At 59.2% G+C, this 15344-nt stretch overlaps 1 protein-coding gene across 1 annotated transcript in view; it reads right to left on the bottom strand.

Annotated features, from left to right (window-relative positions):
- SLC9A5 (solute carrier family 9 member A5) overlaps window positions 1-7499 on the bottom strand; it is a 30828-nt gene extending 23329 nt beyond the window's left edge. Inside the window, exons 1-2 of the mRNA XM_075008544.1 lie at window positions 7346-7499; window positions 1489-1791 (exon numbers count right to left, since the gene is read on the bottom strand). Coding sequence (XP_074864645.1) covers window positions 1489-1791; window positions 7346-7499 — 457 coding nt within the window. The remainder of the gene's footprint in view (window positions 1-1488; window positions 1792-7345) is intronic.
- Window positions 7500-15344: the final 7845 nt, after the last annotated feature.

Below are 15344 nucleotides of genomic sequence, written 5' to 3'. Positions count from 1 at the left end.
TTAGCCTCTAAGGTGTCACAGGACTCCTTGTAGTTTTATAGACTCATGTGGCAATCCCCCAAGACCTTTTAAGGATGAGAGCAATGCCCGTAATAAAAATGGAGGAGCCAATGAAATGTGTGAGCTCCTGAGTCATTTTGCAGAAAAGTAATGGCCAGCCCTGCATGGGCTTAGCTCAGTGAGACTTCAACCAGCTGATAAAAAGGGAAGGTTTCAAAGTGCCAAAGAAAAGATGACAGCACCACTGGCAAACACGCAATAGTTCACTACACTGGGCGCCTCCTCAGGGTTTGGGCACCTAAAATTAACCGAAGATCAAAGCACTGCCTATCTAATACCCCCTTTGAAAGATACAGATTCCGATGCCCACCCTTCAGCACAAGCACCGCACCACTAAACTGTATGCCTCATCCAGCACCTCAGCCGATTACATCACCGCCTGGGTCTCAGAGAAAGAGGAGCGGGCCTTTTGACTTTCAGAAGCCTTGGCTGCAAATGGAGCTGCAAACTTGAAACTAAATGGGGAGCAACGTGCTTTGGGAGATACAGAAGTGACGTCTGTGTGAGACATTACTTCCAAAGAACGTAAAATGTAAAACTTAAGACGAGGATGACTTCGGCCACTGAAACAGAGAAGTGGATCTTACCCACGAAAGCTCATGATCTAATAAATGTGTTCGTCTTTACAGTGCCGCAGAGCTGCTTATTATTTGTGAAGCTACAGACTAACCAGGCCCCCAGGAGGCCCCATGCCCACTGGGAGAAAGATTTCCAACCATTCCTCGGACAAGTGAATTCCCTGGGAAAATTCACAACTTACCCAGCTACAAAAGGAGCAGCTTTGAGGGAACTTGTGGAAAATAAAAACAAATGAAAGTGGGGTGCAGAACAGGAGGAGGCATGGAAAGGTTTGAAACAACTACTGCAAGAACCAGGGCTGAAGCACCGCAAGCCAGGCAGGGGTATTCAAATTGCAGCAGGCGTGTTACAGTCTGGGCGAGGTGCAGCGATTTCACAGACGTTGGACTGTCGGCAGCCAGTGCCCCACAGCTCCAAACTAGTGACTAACATGGAACCCGGAGGCGTACAGACTGAGGAGGTGCTTTTAGTTATCCTGCTTGCCTGTCAGAGAGTCAGTGAACAATGCCTGGCCGGACAGGGCCTGGTGAAACAGACCACGAGCCCTGAGCACGTCATTCGGCAAACCACTAGCAGATCGTAGGACTCACACCCCTAATGTGCAGCGCCAACAGGGTAGCATTAAAGAGCAGCTGCCTCCCGGGCCTGGTGCCATCCAGACCAGCGGGGCATGTGTGCGCATTGCGACAGAACGGGAGGGACTGAAGAGCGATCCTGAAAAGCTGCAAAAGACCCACACGGTAGCTGTGGTCTCTGGCCCTTCCCACCTGGCGGAGCGTTTGTCAGCCAGAGACGGACAGAACCCGGTGTTCCCTCCCGGCCGCCAGCTCTGGGGCCCCGCTCACTTACCCATGAGCCCTGCTTGCTTCACACCCCAGAGGGCGGTGCCGGTGGCGAAGGAGTTCCACAGCGTGCCAATGACCGCGTAGGTCAGGATGGCACCCAGGTTGTCGAAGAACAGCCGGCTGGGCATGAAATAGCCCGAGTCCAGGACGATGGGTGGGAGGAGGAAGAGGAAGAACATGCTGGGTTCCAGCTGGTACTCAGCTCTCTTGGCGATGGCCAGAACGATGCCACCCAGGCCCAGCCCCAGCAGGATGAGGAGGCAGCTCTCCGGGACCACGGACGTCACCTTCCTGGACAGCTGGAACACTGCAGAGCAGACGGGGCAGGTTCCGAGCCTCACCTTCCAACTCTCGGGAAGCACGCCACCCTCCCCACTACACCAACACCGCACCTGGGCCCGTCCCAGCTGCCCCTTGGCCATGCACACACGGCCCAGCTGGGCGCAGGTGCCTGGTATTGTTCACAAACCCAGCAACCGACCGGTGGGTCGCCTTGTCCTGCAGGCAGCCCCCATCCCTCCCCAGGCCAGACGCTGCCCGCAGAGCTGTCAGATGCGCCAGGCCCCCTTTGCGGAGAACAGCACGGCACTCTCCAAGTTGCAGCCGCAACCGGCCAGGAGGACAGTATCGGGGCAGCTGTCTCCTCGGCCCCACTCCCCTTTCATCCAACTTCATCAACGAATTTCAAGCCCTAACGACACTTCACGCATGAGCACCCTGAAGCGTGGCCTCCTCTGAGGTGCCCCCTGCCACATGGTGCAAAAGCAACTCCAGGCCTTCCTCAGGTCGCCCGTAGAGTTACTGACCCAGCCCTGCCTCAGTGAGCTGGTACAGCCCAACCCTACAGGGCCTTTCTCCAGCCTCTCCTCCTCCTGCTCGTCCTCTGTCTCTCTTCCTGGTCACACCCCATCCCTCCCACACAGGGCAACTCTTTCCCCATGGGCTTTGGGGTAACCCCCTCCCGAGCCACTGAGTCTTTGGGACCACGCAGCTGGCTCCCAGCAGAGCTGGGTCAGGCAGCACAGCCGCTAACGCAGCCCGGTACGGTGCAGACGGCTAACGGGGCAGACGAGCCAGGGGATTCCTCCAGCAGCAGCGTGCTGAGGTTTTGGAGGAGCTGTGGTGGTGTGGGGCGTGACAAGGTGCGAGCTGGGTGCCGCAGGCGAGCTCAGGCAGAGCACGGTCTGGCCAGGGCTGCGCAAAGCTGCTTGCAGGAGAGGTGAGCAAACGGGGGCCTGGGGCTTGTACTGCTGAAGGGGGCCCGGGCCAAGTGATAGGAGACTAAGGGGCGAAGGAGAGTGGGGCAGGGCTGGGCAGGGCCCTCAGCGGGAGGGTGAAAAGCTTCATTCTGAGTCAGGGGCAGATTAAGGTCTTCTGGGACCCCTGGCGATGGAGCTATGGTCCTGCCTCAGCTCTTCTGCCTATGGCCTTGCCCCTACTTCCCATGCAGCCCTGCCCCATCCACACCCTCCCCCTGCAGCCTCACCCCTCTTCCAGACCCCTCCATTTTCTCCTTTCTACTCCCCCTCCGCTGCCTCCCCAAGACTGGAGAAACTCTCCGCCCACCACAGCCCCAGGACCATGGCACGGAGCACGCGCCCCGCCAGCCCAGGGGCACGGCACGTGGAGACTTTTCGACGAGGCCAGGTCTGCCAGGGCCCCAAAGGACAGGGAGCCGGTCAGGTCAGCAGGCCGGGCCGGGAGGACAGGAGGGGCGCTGGGAAGGCTGCTGGGGTGGATGCGCTGGCGGTGGAGCAGCATTCTGGACCCGTTTGAGAGGCGCTGGCTCCCAGACTGGTTCTCCCCAGCTGAGAATGGCTAAGAGCCGCCAGGAACGAGAGCAAAGGCCGCCCACGCAAGCAGGAGGAGCCAATCCTGGGAGCAGCACATGGGCTGCAGCTGCACCGTGACAGGAGGCAAGGGGCCAGTTCTCCTCCACCTCCCCGGCCCAGGGTCAGCGGCCCTTGAAGGGCCAGGCACGACCTGACACAAGCGCAGCACTGGCCTGGCTCTGCACCTGGCCTGCCTGGGAGCTGAGCAAAGGCTCTAGCCAGGCTCAGGAGAGGAGCATGTACCCTTACCCGCCTCCAGTAAGGGCAAAGCACCAGTCACAGAGCACTCGGGCAGGGAACCTCCCGAACACACTCCCCAGTCTCCGGAGCCCACCAGCTTTGCAGTCGTATGAGTCAGGAGCAAAGGTGTCCAGGGGTAGGGCTGGCGCAGGCTGTCTCTGGACAGGGGGAGTTTAGCTGCAATGCAGATACAAGCAGAACTCGATGTGCCTGGAGAAGGTCCCAGCAACGCAAGGAAGCTGGAAAGGCCGAGCAAAAAGCTACAAGCCTAAGTGGGAGAAAGTGGCTGTTTCCTGCAGGCCCGGGCCTGCCCCCCTCTGCCTGGGGGCTCTGCTGGGAGCTCAGAGGGACACATTGCTGCATGTGGCTCCCCAGAGAACAGGGGAGCACCCATGATTTCTACAGTCTGCTGCCCACTGTGGGGCCCACCTCCGGGGCCAAGGCATGGCCTGGCACGGCAGGCCTGCACGCTGCACTGCTGGGAGCGCCTGGATGGAACGCAAGCTGCTCCCTACTCCCTGCGTGCTCCTGGGGGCAGCGGGGGGTGTAGCCTGCGGGGGTGGACCCAGGCAGCTGCAGGGCCAGTCTGTGTCCTCTTTGTCACTGCTCTCAGCAGGGGGCCGGGGGGCGGGGAGGGTAAGAACGAGGCAGGAGCTCCTCCAGCACGTGGCCTTAACACCTGCCACATGCCTGGACACTCCTTCCGCAAGCTCCACAAAAACCCCTGCACCTGCACAAGCTGAGGCAGCAATGCAAACGCCTCTGCAGCCCTGGTGCAGCGAGCGGGGGGAGAGCTCTAATTTTACACACACGAAGCAGGAATGTGAGAAGGAAGGTTCCCACAGCAACTGTAGCTTGGCCACCCATGAATTAACTTCAGCGCCTCAGCACCATAGACAGCATCCAAAACGCAGTGCACCAGGCCAGTCTGCCGTGGCTAGGAGAGCGCTGAGGGGAGCCCAGCTCTGACGCACTGGGGCTTAAAAGAGGACAGCGTTCAACCACAGACAAGCGTCCGAAAATCACCTCCCACACGGAAATAACAAGCGAGCGCTCAAACATCTGCGCGACAGCATGGCCTTGCACGGAGAGCTGGCCTTCCGAGGTGGAGGCCAGGAAAACCAGGAGAACATTGGCTCCCGGTGAAAAACCCTGCGATGCCGTGCCACCTGGCCACAGGAACAACGCCCCTCCTCCCGCGTGGAGGAACACGACAGCCGCCCTGCACAAATACGTCACTCGCCGGCCCAGGAGCACCTGCAACTTAAAAGCCTCCGTCAAGACCATCCTCCAGAGCAAAGGGGGTCAATTAGTCACTCCTGGGAAACACACAGCTGCCCGCCCACCAGCCATCCGAACGGGGTGCAAATTCTCCCCTGGCCACAAGACTGGCTGCTCTAAAGAGGAGGCCCCTCCTCCTTGCAGGCTTCAGTCCATCCCCAGCAAGCCAGCCTGCCCAAGCAGGGCAGTGCCTGAGCTCTGATCGCGCTCTGAGGACGACGTGCAGCATATCGCCTGCAGCCACAAGGTGCCACGCGGTCCTTTTCCAGCAAGCACAGCTACTGTATCCCCAAGGAAAAAGCATTGTGGAGGAAACGTATTCAAGGAGTAAAAGAACTTCCAGGATTACTAGATATCACCCACCAGGCTTGTGGGGTCTCCCAGGGGCCTTCCAACCCTTTGCCAAGGATCGGGGCGACGTTGGACGGAAGGGACTGGATCAGAAGCAGGCCTGGAGCCAGTTTTAATGCAGGGTATCAAGCCAAAAGTCCCCTGTCCGTTGAGCTCCGGCAAACCATCCGAAGCCGCGTGTGAGCCATCCAGGAAGACGGTGGCACCTCTCGGGAGGGTTACAGGCAGGCTGGTTTGCCTTCCTCCCCAGACGCTGGGGTTTGACCGGGCGCAGCTATGCTGGCGCACCCCGCCCCGGAGCAGAACAACGGCACACGAACTGTCCACTTTACACAGCAGACCCCAGAGATACTGGGACGGGCTGCCCACCTGCAATGGCAGCTTCCCCTTGAGAAATCGCCAAAGGACCACTCGCTGGCTAAGCGCGTCTGTGCTCAGCTGGACTCCCCCGCTGCTGAAAAACCCGACTCGAGTGTCGTTTCCCTGGTGCCACAGAAACAAAGCCACGTCCTTCCTCAGGATCGGGAGGCCCCACAATCATCCTCCGGAGGGGCCCCGGCTCACTGTCGCCCACCAAGGGCCTGCCGTACCTTCACTTGGCACCCTCCACAGGTTGGGGCTCCTGCGTCCTCCTCACCCTGCGTGGGGAGCCCTTCCCCACAACCAATCCCCCCCAGGACCTCTGTCTCTCTGACCACCCTGCCTCTCCCCGCCTCCTCAGCCCTCCTGTGCAGAACATGACTGCCAGGGTCTCCTTCCTCTCCCAGCTGCCTCACCACTGCAGCCGTGGGAGTCCCCAGCAGAACCAGTCTGTTGGACACCAGCCGGGCCACGCAATCAAGCCGAGCGTGCCAGCGTAGCGATTCGGTCTGCGCTTTGGACACAAGTGTTTTCAGTTGGTCATTTCAATAGCTCTAATTTGGGACAAAAGGAAATTTCCCAGCCTCCGAACAGAATTTCTGAGCTTCAGCCAGCACTGGTCACCACCTGCTCACGTCCCTCCTCGGCCTCACACTCGCCATCCTCAGCCTCATGCCTCCGGAGCACTTCTCCAGCTGTCCCAAGGGCTCTCACCCTCCCGCAGGGCTACGACTGGGCACTCCTCCTTCCGACCCAACCAAGGACTCCAGGGCAAGTGTCTTCTCAGCCCTCATCCAGCCACCCTGGTTCATATTGCTCAGCCGCTCCTGCCCTGCCTGATGTGACTGTGGATGTTCCATTACCCCCGAGATACTGGTGGCCCCAGTGGCATCGTGGCTTTGAGTTCCACAGGTGGGAAGTGTGTAATGAACGGCTTTAATTTGATGCCATTGGGTTCTGTGTTCTAGGACGATAGGAAGGGGGAACAGGAGCGCCTGCGACCATTCCAGCTTCTGCACAGACCAGTCCTTAGTCCTCTCTGCTTCAGACTCTAGCACCCGGACCTGTTTCATCTCCCTGCCCACAGAAGTCCCTGTAGGCCACTAATCACCAGAGCCCCAAGAACCTCTGTGGGCCACGCCTGAGGATCTTGCAGGGCTCTGCTGGCCACCCTTCTCTGCACCCCCCCAGTCTGCGGTACCCGTCTGCAGGTCCCCAGATGTGCATGGGTAGCACCCAGGCGGGTTGGTGCTGCCCCTGCAGGGCAGTCCCGGCCTCAGCACCAGGCAAGCGGCGCACAGGCTGGTGAAGGGAGAGAGGACACAGCACTGCTGCACCGGGGCAGGATTAGTCCCACCTCTTTTGCAAACACTCACTCCAGGGTGCAGGAGGGAAGAGTGGGAGGGTTCCCCTGTCACCAACTGGCAGCTCCCTTCTCCCCCGTTGGGCTGGCACATCCCCACCCCGCCTGGGCTGGCAGCCCCCTCCTCCCCCGCTGGACTGGTAGCTCCCCCTCCTCCCCGCCTGGGCTGGCAGCCCCCACCTCTCGTTCCCAGGCCGGGCTGGCAGTCCCTCATGCCAAACCCGAGCTGACAGCCCCCCCTAGAATCACTGGCCACGCTGGGATGGAAGTGGGGGCCACCCCATCTCCTCCCCTTGCATGAGCCACGGGGGACCTTGCCCAGCGCCCAGCTGGGGGCCCCCGGGCTCTGCCAGAGCAGGGGCAGGGGCACAAGCCCCACGCCTGCCCCAAGAGCCCCCTCCAGCCCTCGGCGCGGGTCCCGGCCCGGCACTCACCGATCTTGGCCAGGCTGGCCACCAGGATCCAGGCCGCCACCAGGCAGGGCGCCTGCACCTCCCGCCACTGCCAACGCAGCAGCGCCGAGCCCGGGGCAGCCTCCGCCGGGGGCCCGGAGGCAGCGGCCGGCGCGGGGCCCGGGGAGGGCGGCATGGCCCGGATCGGCTCGGCTCGGCTCCCCGTCCGCCCGGCCGCGGCTTCCCCCGGCTTCCCGAGCAGCGAGCGGGGACGTCACATGCACGTGGGGCGGGAGCCCCCGCCCCCAACTCCCCCAGCCTCTCCCGCCCCACACCTGCCCCCCAGCCCACCTTCTCCCCAGCCCCACAACCCACCCCCACCTTCCCCTGACTCCCCCAGCCCACCTTCTCCCCAGCCCCACAACCCACCCCCACCTTCCCCTGACTCCCCCAGCCCCACTCCTGCCCCCCAGCCCACCTTATCCCCAGCCCCACAACCCACCCCCACCTTCCCCTGACTCCCTCAGCCCCACCCTGCCCCCCAGCCCAGCTTATCCCCAGCCCCATAACCCATCCCCACCTTCCCCTGACTCCCCCAGCCCCACCCCCAGACCATCCCGCCCCACGCCTGCCCCCCAGCCCCACAACCCACCCCCACCTTCCCCTGACTCCCCCAGCCACACCCCCAGACCACCCCCCCACACCTACCCCCCAACCCACCTTATCCCCAGCCCCACAACCCACCCCCACCTTCCCCTGACTCCCCCAGCCCCACCCCCAGACCACCCCCCCACACCTACCCCCCCAACCCACCTTATCCCCAGCCCCACAACCCACCCCCACCTTCCCATGACTCCCCCAGGCTTTTCTCCTCTGCCCCCACCTGCCCCTAGACCATCCTGCCCCACACCTGCCCCAGACCACCTTATCCCCAGCCCCACTTCCCCACAACCCCCACCTTCCCCTAACTCCCCCAGATCCTGATCCCCCAGCCCCACGAGCCCCTTCCCTGCCCCCACCTGTCCCTAGACTGTCCAGCCCCACACCTGCCCCCCAGCCCACCTTATCTCCAGCCCCCTTTCCCCTTCCCCCATCTCCACCTTCCCCTGACTCCCCTGGCCCCACACCCCCAGCCCTGCTGCTCCAGATACCCCGGCCCCACACCTGCTCCTCCACCCCCTGACCCAGCCTCCCACCTGCCCTGAAACCCAAACCCACAGCTGTCCCACCTTCCACCTCCCATCTACCCCTAGAGCAGCGCTCCCTGTGGGCTTGTGTTTCCATCTGCACACCCACCGCGCACATCAGACACGCATTCCGCACATGGCTGGAAAGCTGTCGTGGGAACATTGCCCTAGACCACCCCCCTGCCGCCTAGCCCCCTGTCTGCCCCTCAAACCCCACCCAGGCACCTCCACACCTGCCCTTCAATCCTCATCGCCTTCCCCACCCAACCCAGCCCCGCAGGCACCTGCAGCCAAGGGGCTGTGCCAAGAGCAGTCACTGGCCCCTTGCCCAGGTGGTGTGTTCAAGTCCCCATCCAACCTTTCTCAGCACGTGCCTTCCAGAGTCACGCCAATGCCCTAGTGCAGCAGGGTATGGTGCTGCTCACCAAACTGCCCTATCGCCTCCTGACCCCCCTCCACCTCCGTCCCTCATCCCCCCACGTCTCAGCCTTCTTTCCCCAGGCCTGTGGCCAGGGCTCGCAGGGGATGGTTCAGTCATGCATAAAGCGGTTCCCCAGCCAGCTGGCCTGCAGTTAGGCCGCCCTCATACATGGCCCTAGCACAGAGGGCACGCTAGGGAAGGGACATAGCCAGGGCATGATGCACTCCCAATATTCACAGCGCCAAGGGCCAGGCGGAAGTGCACGCGGCTCCTGAGAGCGACCAGCCCGCGCCTCTGGCTGTGGCTGCTAGGCTGGGGAGCCAGGGGTTTGCCAGGACCTGCTGCTCGCATGCACGGCCCCCACAGCTCCCATTGGTTGCTGCTCCTAGCCAATGGTAGCTGTAGAACTAGAACGCAGGGTGGGGCAATGCGCCGAGGCTCCTCCTCCACCCATTCCCAAGGACTCGGGGAGATGCTGGCCGCTTCCAGGGGCAGCATGGAGCAGGGGGGGCCCGGAAGCCTGCTTTAGCCCTGCTGCCAGTGGCCCTGTTAAATTACCTGGCATGCTGGGCTAATCCCCCGACCTCAGCCATCAGTGGGCCTGTCCTTTACTCTTTGGAGTTGAAACTCCAGGTATCCTTCTGGAAAGGCCCTACAGACTCCTGGGTGTCCCTTAGTCCCACCACCCTGTCTTTTCCCCGAGCTCCTGATCCTCCAGCTGCTCTATGTCCCCAGCTCCCTTCTGCTTTCCTTGAGTGCGCTGCCCAGGAAAGCAGCTCACGACTTCTGCTTCACTTTGAGCCCTGCTCAAGCAGAGTGGGTCTTAGCCACTGCACGGAGACCTGTGTTGTACTGTTTAGTCCCTAGGCGGCACTGTGGGCACAAGATGTTATTTAAACACGCTGGCCAGAGCCTTAAGGGAACTCTGGAACATAGCAGAGCTGGAAAAGCAAGCAAGCTGTGCAGACAGGCCACACCTGGCAGAGAACATAAGAACATAAGAATGGCCATACTGGGTCAGACCAAAGCTCCATCCAGCCCAGTATCCCGTCTGCCGACAGTAGCCAATGCCAAGTGCCCCAGAGAAGGAGAACAGAAGACAATGATCAAGTGATTTATCTCCTGCCATCCATCTCCTGCCCTCGTACTGAAGGCTAGGGCACCATACTTTACCCCTGGCTAATAGCCATTTATGGACCTTGTGATGGAGTGGGGGATACCTGTGTGTATGTGAGTGACTCACAGAGGGTGTGGGGCTCCTGCTGAGGGTAACCTTGATGACCAGGTAACACCTTTGTACTGCAGACAAAGGAGGAGGTGGAGCCTGAGGGGTTTGAATTGGAACTGGGAGTTGGGAAGCAGTTAGTCTGGGCTGAAGGAGAGCGAGACAAAGGAGGGGGCCAGGCCCCAGCTCTGGGGGCCCCTCAGGGCCCCCTCTCCTCAACATGGATTGGACTGGCTGTCTCTGCCTGATGTACTAAGTCCTCTGTACAATGCTGTGTCTTGTCGGCTAATAAACCCGCTGTTTTCCTGCTGAGTGAGAGACTCTCCTGCCTGCGGACAGGGTGCAGAGCTTGGGGGACCCCAGAACCCCATCACACTGGTGTCAGAAGTGGGATGTTCTGCACCCCGAGGATGGAGCATCCAGCAGTAAGTGACCGGGGCCCCGGAAGAAGTGGGGCCTGCGAGACCCAGGTGTGCTGAAGGGCAGTGAGGTGCAGTTCCCCAAGGCGGTGGGGCCTGCGGCCGAACCCAAGCAACTGCGGTTGTGGTCCTCGAGAGGGGGTGTCACACCCGAGGAGGGGTTACTCCTGGGAATCTGTTGGAGTCGGTCCCAGAAGGTGGAGGGGCCAAGAGCCCAACCCCCAGGAACAAGTGACCCCTGAGGAGGCTGACACTGAATGAGTCCTTCCCAAGACAGGGTGCTCATGGTCCCTTAGAGCGGGTGTCACACTGAAGAAGGGGTTCCGCTGGGAGTCTGTTGGAGTCGGTCCCAGAGGGCAGAGGGGCCTACGGCCTAACCCCGGGCAGCTTGTGACCCGCAAGAAGCCTGGCACACTGAAGGGATTCTTCCAGGAATCGTGGGGTGCAGAGGGCATCAGCCTAAGAGCCTGCAACCACGCTGAGCAACTCCGCTGTGAAGTGGCAGCACCTGGAAACCGAATCAAGATTAAAGAAGCTGGACAAGGCAGCGTGGATGTGCAGTGGCGGAGCTGAGGGCTGGGGAGAATCCTGCAGAGATGAGCCCGAATCGGGGCAGAAAACCCTGGACTGCATGGAGCTCTGAACCAAGTGGCCTGCCACAGCTCAAGGAGGGAAGGAGCGATTCCAACCCATCATCTACTAGTGGCTAAGACAGACCTGTGAAAAGTTTTCCAGGCCTGGGCCAAGGAAGGTGCCTGTGTGTCTGTGCAGGAAAGCAGCTGATCCACTGGGAATGGCAAGTTGTCTGTGAGAGAAGCTGCTTCACCTTCTGTGTGTGTGTGGAGACCAGCCGGGGAGGCTGGGACAAAGGAGAGAGTGTCTCCCATTGTCTGTCTGTGTTGAACAGCAGCAGCAGCAGCCTGGGGAGAAAGCAGAGCCTGCGTTTGGAAAAGGTGCCAGTAAGGAAACTAGCCCATTGTCTGAGGAGGATTCCTCAGCCTAGGGTGGCTGGAGAAGGATCCACCAGAAAAGAGCATTCCAGGTGTGTCTCTGAATCCAGCCATGGGGGCTGGAGCAGAGGGAATGGCTCTGGGATGGGCAGTGGTATCCCTGCTAAGGACACTGGTCCTTGGTGCAAGAAAAGTGCTTCTGCTTCTGGGGAAGTGAATCCTTTGCCTGAGCCTGGGGGGCTCGAGATGAAGCCAAGATCCCAGAGCTGGATCTGAGGGCAGCTGAAGCCCAGATGGGAAGTGGGCCTGCCTCTGTGTCTCTCAGGGGGGATGATGCTTTAACTTGGTCTAATCCAGTTAGTATCATCAGGGAATCCCAGAGACCAGACGATTCTGGTACTTGTTCTTTGCCTGATGCTGAGGTGTTACTGGGAGGGGGTGAGAGGACTCTGTCCTACCAGAGTCATCCTCTCGCCAGGACACAAGAACAGATGGGCAATGAAGTTATGCTGAGTAATGAAGATAAAGAAGCTGGTAGCAGAAGGGAGGAAAGGGATCCTGACCTTCTGTCCGGTGGTACTGGCTGTCTGCCTGGAGGGGGATTACATGGGAATCTGCCTAATGGGCCAAAAGTGATCCTGGGTGTAGGTGAACCCCAGGAGCTGGTTGTGGCTCAAGGGAGCAGTGCCCCTGTGAAGCCAGACAGGGGTGAGTTATTGTTTGGGGGAGCTCTTGAGGAAAAAAATTTCCCTGAAACTTTTCCTGACCCGTCTGTGGGGACTGCAGAAAATGGTAGTGAGGTGAAGGAGAGTGAACAGAAAAGGTGCTTGTCTGTAAGCACCAGAGCAGCCCTTTGCCTGGGAAAAAGTTTGTTTCAGCTCCTAATGGTCAGGACCTGCCTGAGTGTAAAACCACTGGCTGTGCTCTGCAAGGGTCCAAAGCAGGCAGTGTAAAAGTTTCTCAGGAATTAAAGGTTGGTGCAAGTAAAGTGAAAACTATCAGGTAGTGTGAGCAGCCCTGTAAAAACCAAGTAAAACTGCTGCACAGTCAATGCAGAAAAGGTTCAGCAATTCCCCATCTCCAGATGGTGAAAACACTTATATTCTCACACTGGACTCCAATTCTGTTTCCATGGGGAGGCAAAAGTTGGAGGAAAAAGGACAAAAAAGCTGTGGGCCTGGTGGGCCAGTAAGGGATAAACAGGAATTCCTCCATGTGAATTCTGCATCTGGGACTCACAAAACAACTCTCAAAAAGCAGTTTGGTTTGCAAATTTCCAAACTGGCAGGGAGGGGGCCGTCTCCCTGAGATCATCAATGGCCCAGCTCTTGTTAAAAGGGAGGGCACACCCAGAGAGATCAAATTTCCACCCCAGGGGACAAGGAAAAAAATTAAAACTTAATGGTGCTAAAAAAGGCCTCAGCCATTTATCCCCAAAATACCAGATTCTCAAGGAGGTTACACAAAAGTTGTGGTCTACCAAAGAGCAACGTAAATGTACAGTTGCAATGGGTTTGTTCTGTTACTCACGCTAACTGCTGTAACCAAGGGGTGCTGCTCCCAAAAGCTGTAAAATTGTACCATGCACTGAATGTTTGAAAAGAGCCATGTGACATAATAACATTAATGTAAAAGCATAAATTGTATGTTAAAGAAGTCTGTAACTCTAAAATGTCACCATTGTTCCCTGTAACTAGTCTTGCAACCTCTAACATAAGAAGAAACATTCCAAACCTATTGTGTGGCATGAAAGGGGAAACTGAGGCACACAGCCATTGTGGTGGTCTGGCTAAACGCCAAGGATGAAAGCATTTGTAACTGGACTGTAACTAAATTCAAAACATTGGCTAAAGCAGCTGTATGGACTGGTGGTCAGATGGGGCAGAACCCAAACCACAAAAAACCTGTTTAATCTGTTGGTGCTGCAGCATCTGTATGGGCTCTGCCCGCCTGACTTGAGAACGTGGCTAACGAACCGGGGCCAAAGCAGCGAGACCAACCAACCCAAGGGAACTAAAGGGACTTGCCCGGCTGCATCACATGAAAAGGGCCAAAACCAAGCTCCTGACTTGGAGCCTCCCCCAGCAGAACTATGACGTGAAGGTGGTGCACATCAAGGGGAGAACAGAGGGTACAGCCAATGCCCTGTCACAAGGGGAGAGCCCCAAACTTCCCCAGGTCACCAGTTAAGTGACCCCGCTCAGTTCGGTCTGGAAGGGGGGAGAGATGTGATGGAGTGGGGAATACCTGTGTGTATGTGAGTGACTCACAGAGGGTGTGGGGCTGTGATGGAGTGGGGGATACCTGTGTGTGTGTGAGTGGCTCACAGAGGGTGTGGGGCTCCTGCTGAGGGTAACCCTGACAACCAGGTAACACCTTTGTACTGCAGACAAAGGAGGAGGTGGAGCCTGAGGGGTTTGAATTGGAACTGGGAGTTGGAAGCAGTTAGTCTGGGCTGAGGGAGAGAGAGACAAAGAAGGGGGCAAGGCCCCAGCTCTGGGGGCCCCTCGGGGCCTCCTCTCCCCAACATGGATTGGACTGGCTGTCTCTGCCTGCTGCACTGACTCCTCTGTACAATGCTGTGTCCTGTCGGCTAATAAACCCGCTGTTCTCCTGCTAAGTAAAAGACTCTCCTGCCTACGGCCGGGGTGCAGAGCTTGGGGGACCCCAGAACCCCATCACACTGGTGTCAGAAGTGGGATGTTCTGCACCCTGAGGATGGAGCATCCAGCAGTAAGTGACCGGGGCCCTGGAAGAAGTGGGGCCTGCGAGACCCAGGTGTGCTGAAGGGCAGTGAGGTGCAGTTCCCCAAGGCGGAGGGGCCTGCGGCCAAACCCAAGCAACTGCGGTCGTGGTCCTCGAGAGGGGGTGTCACACCCGAGGAGGGGTTACTCCTGGGAATCTGTTGGAGTCGGTCCCAGAAGGTGGAGGGGCCGAGAGCCCAACCCCCAGGAACAAGTGACCCCTGAGGAGGCTGACGCTGAATGAGTCCTTCCCAAGACAGGGTGCTCATGGTCCCTGAGAGCGGGTGTCACACTGAAGAAGGGGTTCCGCTGGGAGTCTGTTGGAGTCGGTCCCAGAGGGCAGAGGGGCCTACGGCCTAACCCCGGGCAGCTTGTGACCCGCAAGGAGCCTGGCACACTGAAGGGATTCGTCCAGGAATCGTGGGGTGCAGAGGGCATCAGCCTGAGAGCCTGCAACCATGCTGAGCAACTCTGCTGTGAAGTGGCAGCACCTGGAAACCGAATCGAGATTAAAGAAGCTGGACAAGGCAGCGTGGATGTGCAGTGGCAGAGCTGAGGGCTGGGGAGAATCCTGCAGAGGTGAGCCCGGATCGGGGCAGGGAACCCTGGACTGCCTGGAGCTCTGAACCGAGTGGCCTGCCACAGCTCAAGGAGGGAAGGAGCGATTCCAACCCATCATCTACTAGTGGCCAAGACAGACCTGCGAAGAGTTTTGCAGGCCTGGGCCGAGGAAGGTCCCTGTGTGTCTGTGCAGGAAAGCAGCTTGTCCACTGGGAATGGCAAGTTGTCTGTGAGAGAAGCTGCTTCACCTTCTGTGTGTGTGTGGAGACCAGCCGGGGGGCTGGGACAAAGGAGAGAGTGTCTCCCATTGTCTGTCTGTGTTGAACAGCAGCAGCAGCAGCCTGGGGAGAGAGCAGAGCCTGCGTTTGGAAAAGGTGCCAATGAGGAAACTAGCCCATTGTCTGAGGAAGATTCCCCAGCCTAGGGTGGCTGGAGAAGGATCCACCAGAAAAGAGCATTCCAGGTGTGTCTCTGAATCCAGCCATGGGGGCTGGAGCAGAGGGAATGGCTCTGGGATGGGCAGTGGTATCCCTG

The sequence above is a fragment of the Carettochelys insculpta genome, chromosome 14 (genome assembly GCF_033958435.1).
Source record: "Carettochelys insculpta isolate YL-2023 chromosome 14, ASM3395843v1, whole genome shotgun sequence".
In the NCBI taxonomy this organism is placed as follows: Eukaryota; Metazoa; Chordata; order Testudines; family Carettochelyidae; genus Carettochelys; species Carettochelys insculpta.
Note: the sequence above shows the minus strand (reverse complement) of the source record. Positions and strands in the feature narration are given on the sequence as shown.